The sequence below is a fragment of the Solanum dulcamara genome, chromosome 3, assembly GCF_947179165.1.
Source record: "Solanum dulcamara chromosome 3, daSolDulc1.2, whole genome shotgun sequence".
NCBI classification, from domain to species: domain Eukaryota; kingdom Viridiplantae; phylum Streptophyta; class Magnoliopsida; order Solanales; family Solanaceae; genus Solanum; species Solanum dulcamara.
This window is the reverse complement of record NC_077239.1, coordinates 74,676,876-74,693,637: the sequence shown is the minus strand read 5'-3', so window position 1 is coordinate 74,693,637 and position 16,762 is coordinate 74,676,876. Positions and strand designations below refer to the sequence as shown.

The 16,762-nt window shown below is 34.6% G+C and overlaps 2 protein-coding genes across 5 annotated transcripts; both read left to right on the top strand.

Annotated features, from left to right (window-relative positions):
* Window positions 1–5,334: 5,334 nt before the first annotated feature.
* Window positions 5,335–10,561, top strand: LOC129882918 (cytochrome b-c1 complex subunit 6). 2 transcript variants are annotated; one of them, XM_055957418.1, is made up of 5 exons: window positions 5,335–5,434; window positions 5,611–5,657; window positions 7,834–7,918; window positions 10,077–10,166; window positions 10,342–10,561. In XM_055957418.1, coding segments are annotated over exons 2-5 (210 nt in total). In that variant the 5' UTR covers window positions 5,335–5,434; window positions 5,611–5,655; the 3' UTR covers window positions 10,375–10,561. The 2 variants fall into 2 exon arrangements, with proteins under 2 accessions (XP_055813393.1, XP_055813394.1); XM_055957419.1 differs by having other exon boundaries at window positions 5,431–5,507.
* Window positions 10,562–11,902: 1,341 nt separating this feature from the next.
* Window positions 11,903–16,136, top strand: LOC129882916 (cytochrome b-c1 complex subunit 6-like). Of its 3 annotated transcripts, none has more exons than XM_055957415.1 (5): window positions 11,903–11,997; window positions 12,182–12,228; window positions 14,375–14,459; window positions 15,675–15,764; window positions 15,882–16,136. In XM_055957415.1, coding segments are annotated over exons 2-5 (210 nt in total). In that variant the 5' UTR covers window positions 11,903–11,997; window positions 12,182–12,226; the 3' UTR covers window positions 15,915–16,136. The 3 variants fall into 3 exon arrangements, with proteins under 3 accessions (XP_055813390.1, XP_055813392.1, XP_055813391.1); XM_055957417.1 differs by lacking the exon at window positions 11,903–11,997 and adding an exon at window positions 12,011–12,088; XM_055957416.1 differs by lacking the exon at window positions 11,903–11,997 and adding an exon at window positions 12,013–12,037.
* Window positions 16,137–16,762: the final 626 nt, after the last annotated feature.

The window sequence follows — 16,762 nt, the reverse complement described above, 5'->3', positions numbered from 1 at the left end:
CTTCTATTTACTCTCTCTTTCATTATTAAATTGTTAATTTAGTCTTATTTTACAACACGTTATCAGCACGAGGCTCCGGCTAATTTTTCAAGGTAACAAAAGTGGTAAGAGTTTTATTTAATTTTATTTTTATAAAATGGCAAATATTTCCAAAATTGAATTTACTGCTTTTGATATCTCTGGAAAAGGCTACTCATCATGGGCACTTGATGCCGAAATTCATTTAGAATCAATGGGTCTGGCAGACACCATTAAAGATGACAATATGGCATTCAATCAAGACCGTGCTAAAGCCATGATATTTCTCCGTCACCATCTTGACGAAGGGCTAAAATTACAATATCTTACATTAAAAGACCCCCTTAAATTGTGGAAAAATTTAAAAGAAAGATATGACCCTCTGAAGTTGGTTATGCTTCCACAAGCTCATCATGATTGGCTAAATCTGAGATTAATGGATTTCAAAAATATAACTGAATATAATTCTGCTTTATTTAGAATTATAGCTCAGTTAAATTTATGCGGAGAAGAGATCACTGAGCAAGATAAACTTGAAAAGGCATACTCCACATTTCCACCCGCGAATATGCTCCTACAGCAGGAATATCGCAAAAAAGAATTTAAAAAATATTCTGAATTACTTTCTCACCTTCTTATTGCTGAAAGACATAATGAACTATTAATGAAAAATCATGATAGTCGGCCAGTTGGTTCTTTGCCACTCCCTGAAGTGAATCAGGAAAATTCTAACCAACGAGAAAGAGGCCATGGCCCTAGTCGTGGTCGTGGTCGTAGTCAAAGAAAATTTTTTAATCATGATGCTCGGCTGGCACCGACAAATAACCAGCAATATAAAAGGCAGGGTAAAAAGCCAGAAGCTTTATCGAAGAATAATTCAGAAACAATATGTCATAGATGTGGAGGTGTGGGGCACTGGTCGCGGATTTGCCGGTCGTCAAAACGTCTGGTTCAGCTATATCAGACATCATTAAAAAGGGCAGAAAATAATCCAGAGACAAATTTTATCTCTGAAGATAATATTAAGCCTATGCATCTGGATGTAGCTGATTTCTTTAATTTTCCAGACAAAAATATAAATATTGACAAGACTAATAATATGTAAATATTTTTTTTATCTGTATTAAATATGATGTTTCTTTTTTTCTAATCAATGTAAATAAATAAAAATTTGTGTAATATACCATGTGTTAATACGTATTTTATTTCTTATTGAAGAAAATATGGAAATGCCTTAAATTTTGTTTGGATCAGTGATAAATCACGAGGATATTTGTGTAATTGATAGTGGAATAACCCATGCTATATTTAAAGACGAGAAATATTTTTCCAATTTACTTAGAAGAAAAGCTAATGTTACTACAATTTCTGGTAATTCAAAAATGATAGAAGGCTCCGGAAGAGCTACTATAATTCTGCCTAAGGGGACAAAAATTGTTATAGAAGATGCACTATTTTCTTTTAAATCCCCAAGAAACTTGTTAAGTTTTAAAGATATCCGCAGAAACGGATATCATGTTGAGACATTAAATGAAATGAATATTGAATATCTTGGTATAACCAAGAGTGTCTCAGGCCAGAAATATAATTTGGAAAAATTACCAACTCTGTCATCTGGCCTATATTATGCAAAAATTAGTGCAACTGAAGCAAATATGATCTTAAACCAGAAGTTTACTGATCCAAATATATTTGTGCTATGGCATGATCGAATAGGTCATCCTGGATCAATAATGATGAGACGAATTCTTGAAAATTCAACTGGACATCCGTTAAAGAACCAGAAGATTCTTACAAATGATGAATTTTCATGTACTACTTGTTATCAAGGCAAATTAATTGCCAGACCATCGACCCTGAAGGTTGGCATCGAATCTCTTAGTTTTTTAGAGTGTATACATTGAGATATATGTGGGCCTATTCATCCACCTAGTGGATTGTTTAGATATTTTATGGTCCTAATAGATGCATCATCTAGATGGTCTCATATGTGCCTGTTATCATCTCGCAACCTGGCGTTTGCAAAGTTGTTAGCACAAATAATAAGATTGAGAGCGCAATTCCCAGATTATCCAATTAAGGCCATTCGCCTTGATAATGCTGGAGAATTTACATCCCAAGCATTTAATGATTATTGCTTATCAATTGGGATAAAATTGAACATCCTGTTGCTCATGTTCATACTCAAAATGGCCTTGCAGAGTCATTTATTAAGCGCCTACAATTAATAGCAAGACCTCTACTAATGAAAACAAAATTGCCAATTACTGTTTGGTGTCATGCTATCTTACATGCAGTAGCACTTGTACGTCTAAGACCGACACATTATAATAAATACTCTCCGTCACAATTAGTATTTGGTCATGAACCAAATATAGCCCATTTAAGAATTTTTGGTTGTGCGGTATACGTGCCTGTAGCACCACCACAACGTACAAAAATGGGTCCTTAACGTAGGTTGGGCATATATGTTGGGTTTGACTCACCCTCAATAATTCGATACCTTGAACCGTTGACTGGAGACTTATTCACTGCTCGATTTGCAGATAGTCGGTTTGATGAAACATTTTTCCCGCCATTAGGGGAAAGAAAAAGGAACCCGAAAAAGAAAAAGAAATTGCGTGGAAAGTTTCATCACTATCACATTTTGATCCACGTACCCGTACATGTGAGCAGGAGGTCCAGAAGATTATCCACTTACAAAAAATAGCAAATCAAATGCCAGATGCATTTACTGATTTGAAACGAATAACTAAATCACATATCCCTGTAGTGAATGTGCCTATCCGGATTGATGTCCCAAAAGGACCATCTACTAGTATCATAGCTTCTGAATCCCAAACATGCCTGAAGCGTGGTAGACCATTGGGTTCAAAGGATAAAAATCCTAGAAAGAGAAGCGTAAGAAATAATAAAGATGATACTACACAAGAACCTCCTGAAAAAGGTCAAGATTTGAGTATTCCTGATAATCCTGAAGAAATCAGTGAACCCGAGACTCAAGTGAATGAAGAACTTTCAATAAGTTCTACCGGTGATGGGATAAATCTAGATCGATCGAAAATTATGGTGGATAATGTTTTTGCATATAATGTTACAATTAACCTCATGCAAGATAGTGAAAGTCTTGAGCCTAAATCCGTCGAAGAATGTCGACGTAGATGTGATTGGCCAGAATGGCAAAAGGCAATTCAATCAGAAATAGACTCACTTGCAAAACGTGAGGTTTTTGGACCAGTAGTCCAAACTCCCGAAGGTGTAAAACCAGTTGGTTACAAATGGGTTTTTGTGCGAAAACGAAATGAAAAAAATGAAATTGTAAGATACAAGGCACGCCTTGTTGCACAAGGATTCTCTCAAAGACCCGGAGTCAACTATGAAGAAACATATTCACCTGTTATGGATGGAATAACATTTCGATATCTTATTAGTCTAGCTGTACATAAAAATCTTAATACATATCTAATGGATGTAGTTACAACTTACTTTTATGGTTCACTTGATAATGAAATTTACATGAAAATCCCAAAAGGATTAAAATTGCCTGAAGCATGTAAAAAGTCTCGGGAAGTATACTCAATAAAATTGCAAAGATCATTATATGGTCTGAAACAATCAGGGCGCATATGGTATAATCGCCTAAGTGAGTACTTAATAAATGAAGGCTATATTAATGATGTTATTTGTCCATGTGTTTTTATTAAGAAAACGGAATCAGAGTTTGTTATACTCGCCGTTTATGTTGATGACATAAATCTCATTGGAACCCCTGAAGAGGTACAAAAGGCAATTGAATATCTAAAGAAATAATTTGAAATGAAAGACCTTGGAAAGACAAAACTTTGTCTAGGTCTGCAAATTGAACATTTAGCAGACAGAGTTTTTGTTCATCAATCTGCCTAAACGGAAAAAATCTTAAAAAGATTTTACATGGACAAAGCACATCCATTAAGTACTCCAATGATTGTTTGATCACTTGAAGTGGAAAAAGATCAATTTCGACCTCCAGAAGAGGATGAAGAAATTCTTGGTCCTGAAGTACTATATCTCAGTGCTATTGGCGCACTTATGTATCTTGCTAACGCAACTAGACCTGATATAACATTTTCTGTTAATTTGCTAGCAAGGTATAGTTCATCCCCAACGCGAAGGCATTGGAACAGTATCAAACATTTTTTGCGATATCTGAAGGGTACTATTGATATGGGTTTGTTTTATACTAACAAAGGTTGCGCAGACCTTATTGGTTATGCAGATGGAAGTTATTTATCAGACCCACATAAAGCTAGATCTCAGACAGGTTATCTGTTTACACACGGAGGGACTGCTATATCATGGCGATCTACAAAACAGTCAATTGTTGCTACTTCTTCAAATCATGCTGAAATAATAGCAATTTATGAAGCAAGTAGAGAATGTGTGTGGTTGAGATCGATGATACAGTTCATCAAAGAAAGATATGGTCTGGAAAATAATGTTAAAATACCTACAATTATATTCGAAGACAATGCCGCGTGCATAACTCAATTGAAAGGTGGCTTCATAAAAGGAGATAAAACGAAACATATTTCACCAAAATTATTCTTCACACATGATCTTCAGAAGAATGGTGATATTGATGTACAACAAGTTTGTTCAAGTGATAATCTTGCAGATTTATTCACAAAGGCATTACCAACATCAATTTTTGAGAAATTAAGATATAAAGTTGGAATGCGTCGTCTCCAAAATATCAAATGAAGCTTTCATCAGGGGGAGTAAAATACGCGCTGCACTCTTTTTTCCTTAACCAAGGTTTTGTCCCACTGGGTTTTCCTGGTAAGGTTTTTAATGAGACAGCAATTAAGGCGTATTACCAGATATGTAGACACAATATTTATGGATGTTTACAATAGCTATGTATATTATTTCTTGTAAAGTTTTTTTTTACATGGACATCCAAGGGGGAGTATTATGCAAGTATATATGGATGTCCACTTACAGCAGTGGATGTGGATGTCCACTTGGGCAAATTGCCCACCTTTTCTTGGCAATTTGCTCACCATTTCTGCCTATATATTGCCAACTTTGGCAACAAAATGTACACACACAGACGCACAAAAATATAGATACACTGCAATTTCTCTGCTTTGTTTCCTCTTCTGTTCTTCTATTTACTCTCTCTTTCATTATTAAATTGTTAATTTAATCTTATTTTACAACAAAAAATATATTTTACCACCACTAAACCTAATTCCTAATTAGTAGAAGATTTGTCTTTTGCTCAGTTAAAGTTATCACTTTTTTTAGTTGGAAACTTGTATGTCACCTGGACTCAATTTTCTCATGTTGGCATAAAGCCCAACAGAAAAAGCCTTTTTAAAACTTCCTGTTCTCTCTCCTCTTCGCCATCCGCAGCTCATTCTAGAACAGTCAGGTTTACCCATGGCTCCTCTTCTCTGGATTTGATCTATTTACTCTTTACCTTTTCTTCCGATCTGCATATTTAGGTTTTATTGTTCAATTTTTTTTGTTTATTTCTTACATATGGAGAATTATTGGTGTTTACGCTGGTTAATTTTATATTGATTAGTATAAAATTTGCATTTGCAGGTGATTTTGCAGAATCGAAGTCTTCGTCTCCAATATTTCTTTGCCATGTGAGTACCGTTGATCTATTGATAACGAATCTATTCTCTCTTCATTAGTAATTTGATTTTAGGTTTACTTTTGATGTGATATATGTGTCTCATTTCGTTTGTACAATCAAATTACTTTAATAGTAGTAATTGCTTTTAAAAACTCTACCAAATCCTACTATAGACGACGGTGTTCTCCATACAAGCTTAATTAGTTTTTTCAATTTTAAACTGTGTCTGTTAGGTTGTTAAAAATTGAGATTCCATTAAAAATATACAGAAATTTTTGATCTGGAACAATTGAGAAGACAACAAGCTCATTATCTTTAGTTCATCTTCGAAGTGTTTGACTGAACCAACTTGAGGTTGTTGATTGAAACTATAAGTTGAGATAAGTGAAGTTTATGGAAATACAATAATATGATAATAATTTGTTATTTTTTCTCATTGTTTATATAATATAGCAAAACCAATAGTTTGATTGTACTGATTCGTTGTTAGTTTTCCAATGTGTAAATAATTACCAGGTAAACACATTTATTTAAGGCACTTGACTAGTGACCTAATATTCCCAACTCCTAAGTGGATGGATGTTCTCTCGGCGAAGCACTATGTCTTGGATGGAAATGGTTTGAGTGGAGGGTGACCTAGACCCAAACCTATCCTGTTATATTTGGAAGTTGTAACTAGTTTTAGGACTTCACCATAGCCTTCAACAATTAGAAGCTTAACTTACTATACCTTAACTTATAACTATCAGCTTAAACATTGTTGACTGTATATCTAAACTGCTATTACATGCCCAACTTTGTTGTATCATTAACCTGGTGTTATCTGCAAATGTATAAAGTGAAATCTTTTTCAACTTTCATCTTTCAATATCAATGTCACGGGGCTAAAATATTTCAACCTTGGTAGCCTGCTCCTATTTTTTTTTGTCACATGAAACATTTTAAAATTTCAATTTGTTTTAAATGCTTAGCTATTTATCTTTAAAAATGAAAAATAATGTCAGTTTCCAAAAAAAAGAAGAAGAAAAATACATAAAAAGTTTTTTAATAATATGCACAGAAGTGTGCCACAAATTCCTTGTATGTGTATGTATACACATATCAGGATACCGCACACTGCTATGCCAAACTGCCAATGCAACATTTAGTGGAAACTCAACAAGTTCTACTTAATTTCATGTATTAAATAAAAGTACTTTGCCACTATCCTTATCCTTTCTCTGATGCAACTGCTTATTTTTTAAATGTTGTCCTTTCTTTGGTGCAACTTTATGTATTAAAGAATACTTTCATGTCTCAATTCTATTTTTTTGACACAGCTGCATATTATTCTACCCTATTAGATTTTGTCTGGATTGGTTTGCGCTTTCCTATCTAGTAGATAGTATTATAGATTGGGTTTTTAGTGAGAAGCAACGTTTTCTAGTGTACAATCCATGTTGAAACTTCCAATAAATCCATTAGTGATGCTTTGGCAAAGTCTCAACTAATTTGATTGCCTTTTTTTTTTTTGGTACAAAACTACACAAGCGTTTCTGTTGATATCCCCTATTCTTCTCTATTCATGCTGCATTTGTTGATGTTGTTAGCTATCAAAAAACACTAATATCCATTTGTACTTGGCTTACATCAATATTTACGAAGAAGCACCACGAGGAGATGTTTGTGAATAGTGTGTTGTTGCCGTCTTCGTGAGCTTGCATTCCTTGCAGAGAGACAATTCCTACTGCTTTCCTAATAACTAATTTATGTCAGAAGCATCTGATATTATTCTTAGACGATAATCATCTAAATGATTAAGTAATATTATAACCCCATGTTGCAAACTAGGAGTTAGACTGTTGTAATTAATGACAAGTGACAACTCAGTCACTATTGAATTTGTTTCGGTAAGATACGTCAAAAAAAGTCAAATGCAAATTGACTAGTCCACAATTCCCTATTACCACTTCTCTAGTTGTATCTGTAATTTTTAATGGGTAAGAAGTTTTTGAAGTATGCTTCACTCTTTAAGTCTTGGTGTATTTTATGACTTACAGGCTGGATATTTTAATATACACCAAACAATAAATATTCTGCATGAATAAAAAAAGCTACTATCAGGATTTTTCCTTCCAAATGCGAGGTTTTGCTAACATAGTCATCTCTTATAAGATAAATTGCTGATAGATTTTTTTTTAATTCAGGTCGGACGAGGAAGTTGTTGACCAAAAGGCGACACTGGAAGTAAGTTGCAAGCCTAAGTGTGTACGGCAACTAAAGGAGTATCAGGTGATTCCCAATGCAATGAAATAGCCTTTCAGTTATTTCAAAGGCTTTTGGTTCTTATATAATTATTTGAACTATTACTTATCTCCTTTTTTTGGGTGCTCCACTCTTCCATTAAACTAATTATCAGGATGAGCTCTAACATTGTTTATGTTAGTGGAAGGCTATTTGAAAAAAAAATAATTTTAGCATTATCATGTGCTGTTTCGTAGATGGGTATAGCAGTTGAATCTTCTTTTAGTTGCTAGAATCCCCCTCTTCTAGAAGGATCATCTACTAAGCTATTCGTTTTATCTATATTCAGACCAAAAGCTAACATAGATGTTATGGTAGAAATCTTTTTTCCCAAATTTTGTTCACATCTTAGATCTATAAATTGACTCATAACCATAAAGGAGCCGAATATAATTTCCTTGTTGAAGCATAATGATCATACATTGTATATTCCATTATAGTCTCATTCTTCTACTTTTCCCAGAAGTCGATGAATATTCATATCTATTACCTTGACGTCAAAGAAGAGTTTGACCCAATGCTTTATTTTTGTCCCACTCACACGAGCATTCCTCATTTCTCCGATTGTTGCTGAGTAGTTTTTGGATATCAAACATACCTCCCCAGAAGGTAATTTTAATGTGGCCGTTTTTTTGTTGATCACTTGACACCCAGGTTTGAACGGAAAAAAAGGATTTTGCAGTCCTCATAGCTCTGGGCTTCTTGTTGGAAATCGGCATGTTTATGTTTTCTGGCCTTTCAGATTTTTATGTGGAAGACAGCAAAAGTTTATTAAATCTCTTTTCTGCCTCAGTTTTTTTAGCTAGTCTTGGTTCACTTATTTTCCCTTAAAACCATATCTTCCCGAACTAAATCCAAACACATAATTTCTTTTAAATAAGATCCCAAACCCATTGGTCAGACCTAAAAAAAACCCCAAATTCAAGTGTTTTCCAACACAAACACCAATCTGGAATTAATAAAGCTAATAACTTTTCTATTTGTCATGAATTTAGTGTAGTTCGATTTTTTATTTCTTCTCTACTATAAGGTCTACGGTGTTCACAAGAACTCAGAGTGGCACAAAATATCTTGGATTATGTTATGATAGACCTGAGAATTTAAATTTGGGAAATATCAAATATTACAACAACAATAACAAAAACATACCCAGTGAAATCCCACAAGTGTGGAAATACCATAATATCACCTGACATAATATGTACCGATTCAATGATAACTACTCTAAATAACAAATCAGCTAATATAGCAGGTCAAGAGAATTTTCTTTGCATGTTACTCTGATGGGATGAACCAATATTGGGACTTAATCCATGACTATTTGGTCTCTCTAAGAAGTCAAAAAAGCATTTTCTGGCCTCCAAACACTTCTCCCTCCCGATTTCGACCACTGAACCAACACCAACTAATAATGATGTCCCATTTGATTATGCCAACTGTGCCACCCAAGATAACAATACTGTATCACATTTGATCTTCAGAACAATGGCATTTAATCTGTTCTTAAATAATGGATGTGGAAGTATAGCACTTTGTAATAAAGGTGAAATTCCCCGGGGATGTGTGTATTACTTTCATCAAGACATACATGTGTATTTTGCGTTTTTGTTGTGTCCGACAGAGAGGAGCTGGGGGACTTATTTGCGGATTAAGAATGATGGATATTTAGTCCATAATGTGTATCATTTTCTATATGGAGAAGCACATTTAAGTGTTGGAGACTTTGCCTAGTTAGGATTTGTTATTTGTCGGGTGCACATTATTCCCACTGCTCTATGATGGCTAACTGTTGATCTGTTTTATTTATCTGATCTGACAATTCTTTTGGGTGAATGTCACATTAATGTTTATTAAATGGGACAGATAATTTACATTTTGTCATTAGTTGAGGTCCCAATAAATTTATAGCTTGCAATATTTTGATTGTTTTCGGTACCCTATAAATCCATAGCTTCAATCTTCTTTCTGTTTGCTACAACTCCCTTTCCAATTCTTCTCTTTCCTTTGGCGGGTGGGGGATTTAGATTACTGAAGTCTGAAGAAGGCCAGCTTGTTTCTGTTGCTTGAATTTTTGCAAATGCTTTGCTTCAAAATTGTAGTGGTTTTCTCACTTCGTGGCTCTCATATTGGAATTTGCACCCTACAGGCGTGTACTAAAAGGATAGAAGGTGATGAATCAGGGCACAAGCATTGCACTGGACAGTATTTTGATTATTGGCACTGCATTGACAAATGTGTAAGCTCCCTTGTCGGTCTGCTTAGCATTCTTGTGTAGGTTTTTTTTAAGGGTGGGGTTAAGCAGCTTAGGGGCCTGACAATGCTCCATGTGCTGCCTCTTGTTTCTTTTCTCTGTTTTTTGCGTTTTAGTTTTCTGGTCGTTTTCTAATCTTTTCGTGGAACTGTTTACACAGGTTGCTGCGAAGTTATTTGACCACCTCAAGTAACAAGGATATAAGAAGTTGATCCGTTGCAATTTTATCTTTCTTTTTCGTTGTTGTACAAGGCATTACCATATTATTCCTTCCTGTGCTGCAGACTTGCAATCCCTTCGATCAACTTGGTTGCTGCATGGAAAATTTTGAACTATGCACATCTTAAAAAGTGATTAATAAATTATACTCGTGGGTTAAATTTTGTGGACCCTTTTATTTGTTCGACTGATTGAGAATCTCTCAGATGTTATTCCCTGCTTTTTGTTCTATCCGTACTGTAATATGTGAACCCTGTTTCCTGATGGCTTTATGGGGGAAAATGTCTTGCCTGGTGCCCACTGAATCCTGGGCCTATCTGGGCAAGTCATAAATCAGTGATTTATTTAAGTGCAGTTCTTTGTAATTTTCAATGTTTAATAGTTTATATTCATAGATTAGATGCCTTAAAATTTGCATGGGACCTTTAAGGTTGAGAATATGGAGAAATGAGTTATTTTGTATAGACAAGTGCAAATACAGTCAGCTGATTGCTCTATCCACTGTATTTGTGGGTTTTCATTCGCACTTTACTCACTACATTGTGTGTTCCTTCTTATTTGGTCGATGGAGAGGTAATAAGTATTTGGGTGAAATGATTGACCGGATGTTCACTGCAGTACTAGGTTGGGCAGGGGCGGATCTAGTGTATAAGGTGTGGATTCCCGAGAATCTAGTAACTTTTGCGATCTTGTATTTGTGTTGAAAAATTCATGAAATATATAACAATTATTAGTTGGTGTTGGTTCAGTGGTCGAAATTGAGCCTGCAGTTTACAAACCGTGTCTTGTTTCAAAATGGCTACAAGTACGGTCATGTAAAAAATAGATTAGACTACTATTATTGTATTCAAAATAGTGAACTGAAGTTTTTTTATTTTTTTATTGATATATATACTTTATATATAAATGATGTTGGAAAGAAAAATATTGAAGTAATTGTTGAAAAGTTCAATTGATAGGAAATACATATAGAACACCTAACAAGTACCAAATTTACAACGGACATCACCACCCCCTTACGTCATAGGGGCGGTGAAAAGCAATTGTCACAAATGGGTACAAAGCCCGCATTGGAACCCCAACTAAATTAGGATCGCGGGGTCATTCGGAGGTGGAGGTTCCAACAAAATTTTCTCCATACTTAAAGCTCGAACTCGAGATCTATGACTAAGGGTGGAGTAATTCCATCACTACACTACAACCCACCCAAGTTGGTTATTTAATAATTTTAATACAATGCAAATGATCTTTTTATAGATACCATTAAACATAAAAAGAAGAAGATAGTTCTAGCTTTTCAATTCAAGACAAAAAATCTACTTAATTAACCAAAAATTTAATTTTATAGCCAAGTGTTATAATTTATACCTGACGGGCAATAAAAGTTCTTCCTAGCAACTTTTTTTTCAATTTAAAGTAATTTAAAAATATTTTTTTTAACAAAACAAATTCCAAACCGGACACTTTTAGATACACCAAGCCTCATTTCTTGAGTAAAGCTAGAAGACCAATTCAAAAAGCCCAATAAAAAAAAAGCCTTTTTAATAAGTGTTTCTGTTGTGTCTCCTCTTCGGCAGCTCATTCTAAGAAAAGTCAGGTAGCTCCTCTTCTACGCATTTGATCTGCTTCCTCTTTATGTGGTCTTCCGATCTGCATATTTTATTATTCCAATTTTGTTTGTTTATTTCGTACATATGGAGAATTTATGGATTTTTTATTCAGTTTTCCCACTTATTAACTGGTTAATTTTGTATTAATTAGTGTAAAAATTGCATTTGCAGGTGAATTTACAGAATCAAAATTGTCATCTTCAGTATCACTTTGCCATGTGAGTACTGTTGATTAATTGATAACGAAACTATTCTCTCTTCATTAGTAATTTAATTTTAGGTTTACTTTTGATGTGATTTACGTGTCTCATTTCGTTTCTACAATCGATTTACTCTAATAGGATTTCACTGTTTATGAGAAACTCATTGAATCTTACTATAGATGATTGTGTTCTCCATACCATAAATGTGGGTGTAATTTTTAGTTTTTCAATTATAAACTGTGGCTATAGGTTGTTAAAAAATGAGATTCCCAAAAAAAATTATAGAAAATTTTGACCTGGAACAGTTAAAAAGATAACAGGCTCATCATCTTTATTTTGTCAAAGAGTGAAGTGTTTGACTAGAACAACTTGAGATTGGTTGTTAATTGGACCTCTACGATGAGAGAAATGAAGTTGTTGGAAATCCTATCATAGAATATTTTTTTTTTGTGATTTTTCCCATTGTTTATATAATGTAGAATAAACCAATAGTTCAATTATGCTTGCAGCTATGAAAAAGAAAAAAAATTAGTTTGATTATGCTCAAAATGTTGTTAGCTGCCTAATGTGCAAAGAATTACCATTTTTAACACATTTGTTTAAAACACATTGACTAGCGAGCTAATATTCCCAAGTAGACGGATAGATTATGTATCTCTTCAAGAAGCAGTACGTCATTTCTGGAAATACCTTCTCAAGTTTTGATTGGAGAGTGGGTGCGAGTGTTCTAGAACCAAATTTATCCTGTTATAGTTGGATTCGGTTACTAAACTTTCGACATCAATGTCACGACTATGGGACTAAAGCCTTCAGCCATGTTAGCTTGATATCGTCTATTTTATTTGTTGCATAAAACATTTTAAAATGTCAATCTCTAGATCTTAGGTATTTATCTATAAAAATGAAAAATACTTAGAAATTTTCAATAATATCCACAGAGTTCAAGTATGCCATAGATTCCAATGAATCTATATGTGTGCGTATGTGCATATCAGGCGATTAGCATGTATATGGCATGCACTTACTGAGACTTCAATAAGTTCTACTTGATTTCATGTGTTAATCAGAAGAGCTTTGTCACAATCCTTTTCCTTTCTCTGAAGCAACAGCTAGTTATTCTTTCATTGGTGCAACTTCATGTATTAAAGATTACTTTCATGTGTCGATTCTAATAATTTGTACACAACTACATATCTACCCTATTTGATTGGTTCTGGATTGGTTTACGATTCTATCCATTTATTAGCCATAGTGGATAGTATTATAGTGTTTTTAGTGTGAAGCAATGTTTTCGAGTGTACATTCCATGTTGAAATCTTCCATAAGTCTTATTAATGGTTTAACCATAAAAAGGTCTATTAATGGTACTTTGTCAAAGGCTCAACTTCTTTGTTTTTTTTTTCTTTCTAAATTCGTTTTATGCACAAGTATTTGCTGTTGATATACCCTATTCTTCTCTATTCATGCAGTGTGTTTATTGATGTAGCTAGATGGCAAAAAGCACTATTGTCTATTTTTACTTAGCTTACATTAAGTTTAACGAAGGATCACTGCTATGAGATGTTTGTGAATAATGTGTTGGCTCTCTTCGTAAGCTTGTATTCCTTGCAGACAAATAGGCGGATAGACATTTTCATGTGATTTTTCCTAATAACTATTAAGTTCGAAGCATCTGATATTATTCTTAGAGGATAATCATCTCAATGACTTACAAATATTAAGCTCATGTTACAAACACGGAGTTAGACTGTTATAATTAATGACAAGTGACAACTCAACGGCTATTGTTTTTTTCTTTTTGGCAAATTTATACCACTCAACATAGTGTCTAGCAGCCTTTTTATTAAAAATAAACAAATTCTTAACAGGCATAAGTACAAGCAAGGGTAGCTAGGGCTTAGCTTACCAATCCTAATGAGATAAAGAACCTCTACTAATTAACATGAAGTGGAAATGCAAATGTGGTTAGTCCACAGTTTCCTAGTACCACTTCTCTAGTTGTATTTGTAAAATTTGTATGTGTAAGAACTTTTTGAAGTATGCTTCACTCTGTCTTGGGGTATATTATGATTTACATGCAGGAATTTTTCTTCCAAGTGTGTGCTTATGCTAATATTGCCTTCTCTTAGAAGATACATAGCTGATGGTTTCCTTTGTTTAGGTCGGATGAGGAAGTTGTTGACCCAAAGGCGACAATGGAAGTAACTTGCAAGCCTAAGTGTGTAAGGCAACTAAAGGATTATCAGGTAATTCTTGCCATAATGAAACAGCCTTTCAGTAATATCAAAGGGCTTTTTTTTTTGTCTTATATAATTATTGGAACTATAAAAGGGGCAGCCCGGTGCACTAAGCTCCCGCTATACGCAGGGTCCGGGGAAGGGCCTGATTACAAGGGTCTATTGGAACTATAACTTATGTCCTTTTTGGTATTCTGCTGATTAAACTAATTATTGGGGTGAGCATATGGACTTAATTGTTTGCGTTAGTGGAAACATTTTTTGTACGGTATTCACAAGAACTCGGAGCGATACAATATCTTGGATGATTTTTAGACCTGAAAGTTTTAAATTTGGAAAACATCAAATATTATCGCTGACACATGACTGAACATAGTATATATTAATTCACCTGTCAGCTACTCTAATTACTAAATCAACTAATATAGTAAGTCGGAGAAATCTTTTTTGTATGTTACTCTCATGGGATGAACCAACACGTGACTAATGAACATAATCTGTAACTGTTTGGTATTTCTAAGTAGCCAAAAGGGCAGGGCATGTTTATGGGCCTGCAAGTACTCCTCCCCCCTCCCCCACCCATATTGACACTTCAGATTTCAACTGGTCAGCAGAATGCTAGTACTTTTATGCTCTCCACCCCCCACCCCCCAAGTGTAGCATTCTCTTAGATCAAAGACTAACGGCGAACTTTCAATCAGTATGAACTTTGACCCTGCTCATTTTTCTCTATCAATGCTGTCTATCGGTCTATTGTTCTTTGTATTGGCAACAATTTTCTGTAACAATATTTTATGAAGAACAGTGTGCTGTATGATTTTCCTTATCCAAGACTCTGAATTTCAATGCCATTAAACCTTTTCCAAGTTAGTTTTTTGGCTTTCAAATTCTTGTTGTTTATCTACTCCCTCTGTCTAAATCTTTGTAACCAACTTAATTATTTGTTGTAAAGAATGTGCTTCGGGCATGGGGAAATCTGGGTTTCTAACTTTTGGAAGGATTTCGGTCTCATTCTTTTGTGACAACTGCCATCTAAGATAACAGTAGAGTAGCATTCATTTGATCTACAGAACAATTGCATTTAATCTGTTCTGTGCAATTCGCAGTACAATTATGTCTTGTTCATTTGTTCTGAACAGTTGCCTGAATTTTTGGGAGTGTCCTCAAAATTTGTAGTGCTTTTCTCATTTTGTGACCTCTTATTTGGGTATCTGCCTCCTACAGGCATGTACTAGAAGGATAGAAGGTGATGAATCAGGGAGCAAGCATTGCACTGGACAGTATTTTGATTATTGGCAATGCATCGACAAATGTGTAAGCTCTATTTCTCTGCTCTCCCTTGGTCTGTTTAGCATTTCCTTCGTTTTTTTGGGGGGGTGTAACCTTTGTCTGTTCCTTGTTTTCTAATCTTTTTGTGGAATTGTTACACAGGTTGCCCCAAAGCTTTTTGAAAAACTCAAGTAACAAGGATATAGGTTGTTGATCCATTGCGATTTTATCTTGCTTTTTCGTTGTTGAAGCCTGTGCTACAGACTTGCAATCTCTTCAATCAACTTAGTTGCTGCATGGAAAATTTTGTACTATTCACATCTTAAGAAGTGATTAATAAAGGATACTCGTGTATTAAATTTGTGGATACTTTTATTTGGTTAAATGATCGAAAATCGTCGGACTTTATTCCCTTGATTTTTGTTCTGTCTTGCGTTGTTATATGAGCTCCCACTTCCCTAATTTCTCTGTGGCATGAAATGTCCACCTATATGGGGAAGTCATAAATCAGTGATTTATTTAAGCCCATTTCTTCATAGTTTTGGTTGTTTAGTGGTTTATAGTCCAGGATTATTTGGCATTAAATTCGATTCGGATTCCGGCAGCTAAAAAATTTGTGGGCTAACACACATGAAAAACTGGTAAAATTATTTAATTCCTGTTGCATCACCAATAAAATTCTGCTAAACTCCTCTAAAGCATCGCTAGGGCTTTTGGAGTTGTTCCTTGTGTCGTTACTGATAATATTATGGAAGAATTCAAGAAAATTTGATCTGAACCTCCGGTACCTAAAAAATTTGTGGGCTAACACATACAAAAAACAGGCAAAATCGCCTAATTTCGATTGCATCGTCAATAAAATGTTGCTAAACCCCTTTAAAGCACCGCTGGGGCTCTTGGAGTCATTCCTCAGGTCGTTAGGGATGCTACTATGGAAGAATCCAAAAAATTTGACCTGGACCCTCGACACCTAAACAATTTATGGGCTAACACACACAAAAAATATCAAAATCGCCTAATTTCGGTTGCGTCGTCAATAAAAT

Bases quoted from the DNA above. Each gene is read 5' to 3' on its own strand.
- LOC129882918 (XM_055957418.1), top strand. The intron at 7,919-10,076 runs GTGATTCCCAAT...TGCACCCTACAG, and splicing joins GGCAACTAAAGGAGTATCAG to GCGTGTACTAAAAGGATAGA. The intron at 10,167-10,341 runs GTAAGCTCCCTT...CTGTTTACACAG, and splicing joins GGCACTGCATTGACAAATGT to GTTGCTGCGAAGTTATTTGA.
- LOC129882916 (XM_055957415.1), top strand. The intron at 14,460-15,674 runs GTAATTCTTGCC...TGCCTCCTACAG, and splicing joins GGCAACTAAAGGATTATCAG to GCATGTACTAGAAGGATAGA. The intron at 15,765-15,881 runs GTAAGCTCTATT...ATTGTTACACAG, and splicing joins GGCAATGCATCGACAAATGT to GTTGCCCCAAAGCTTTTTGA.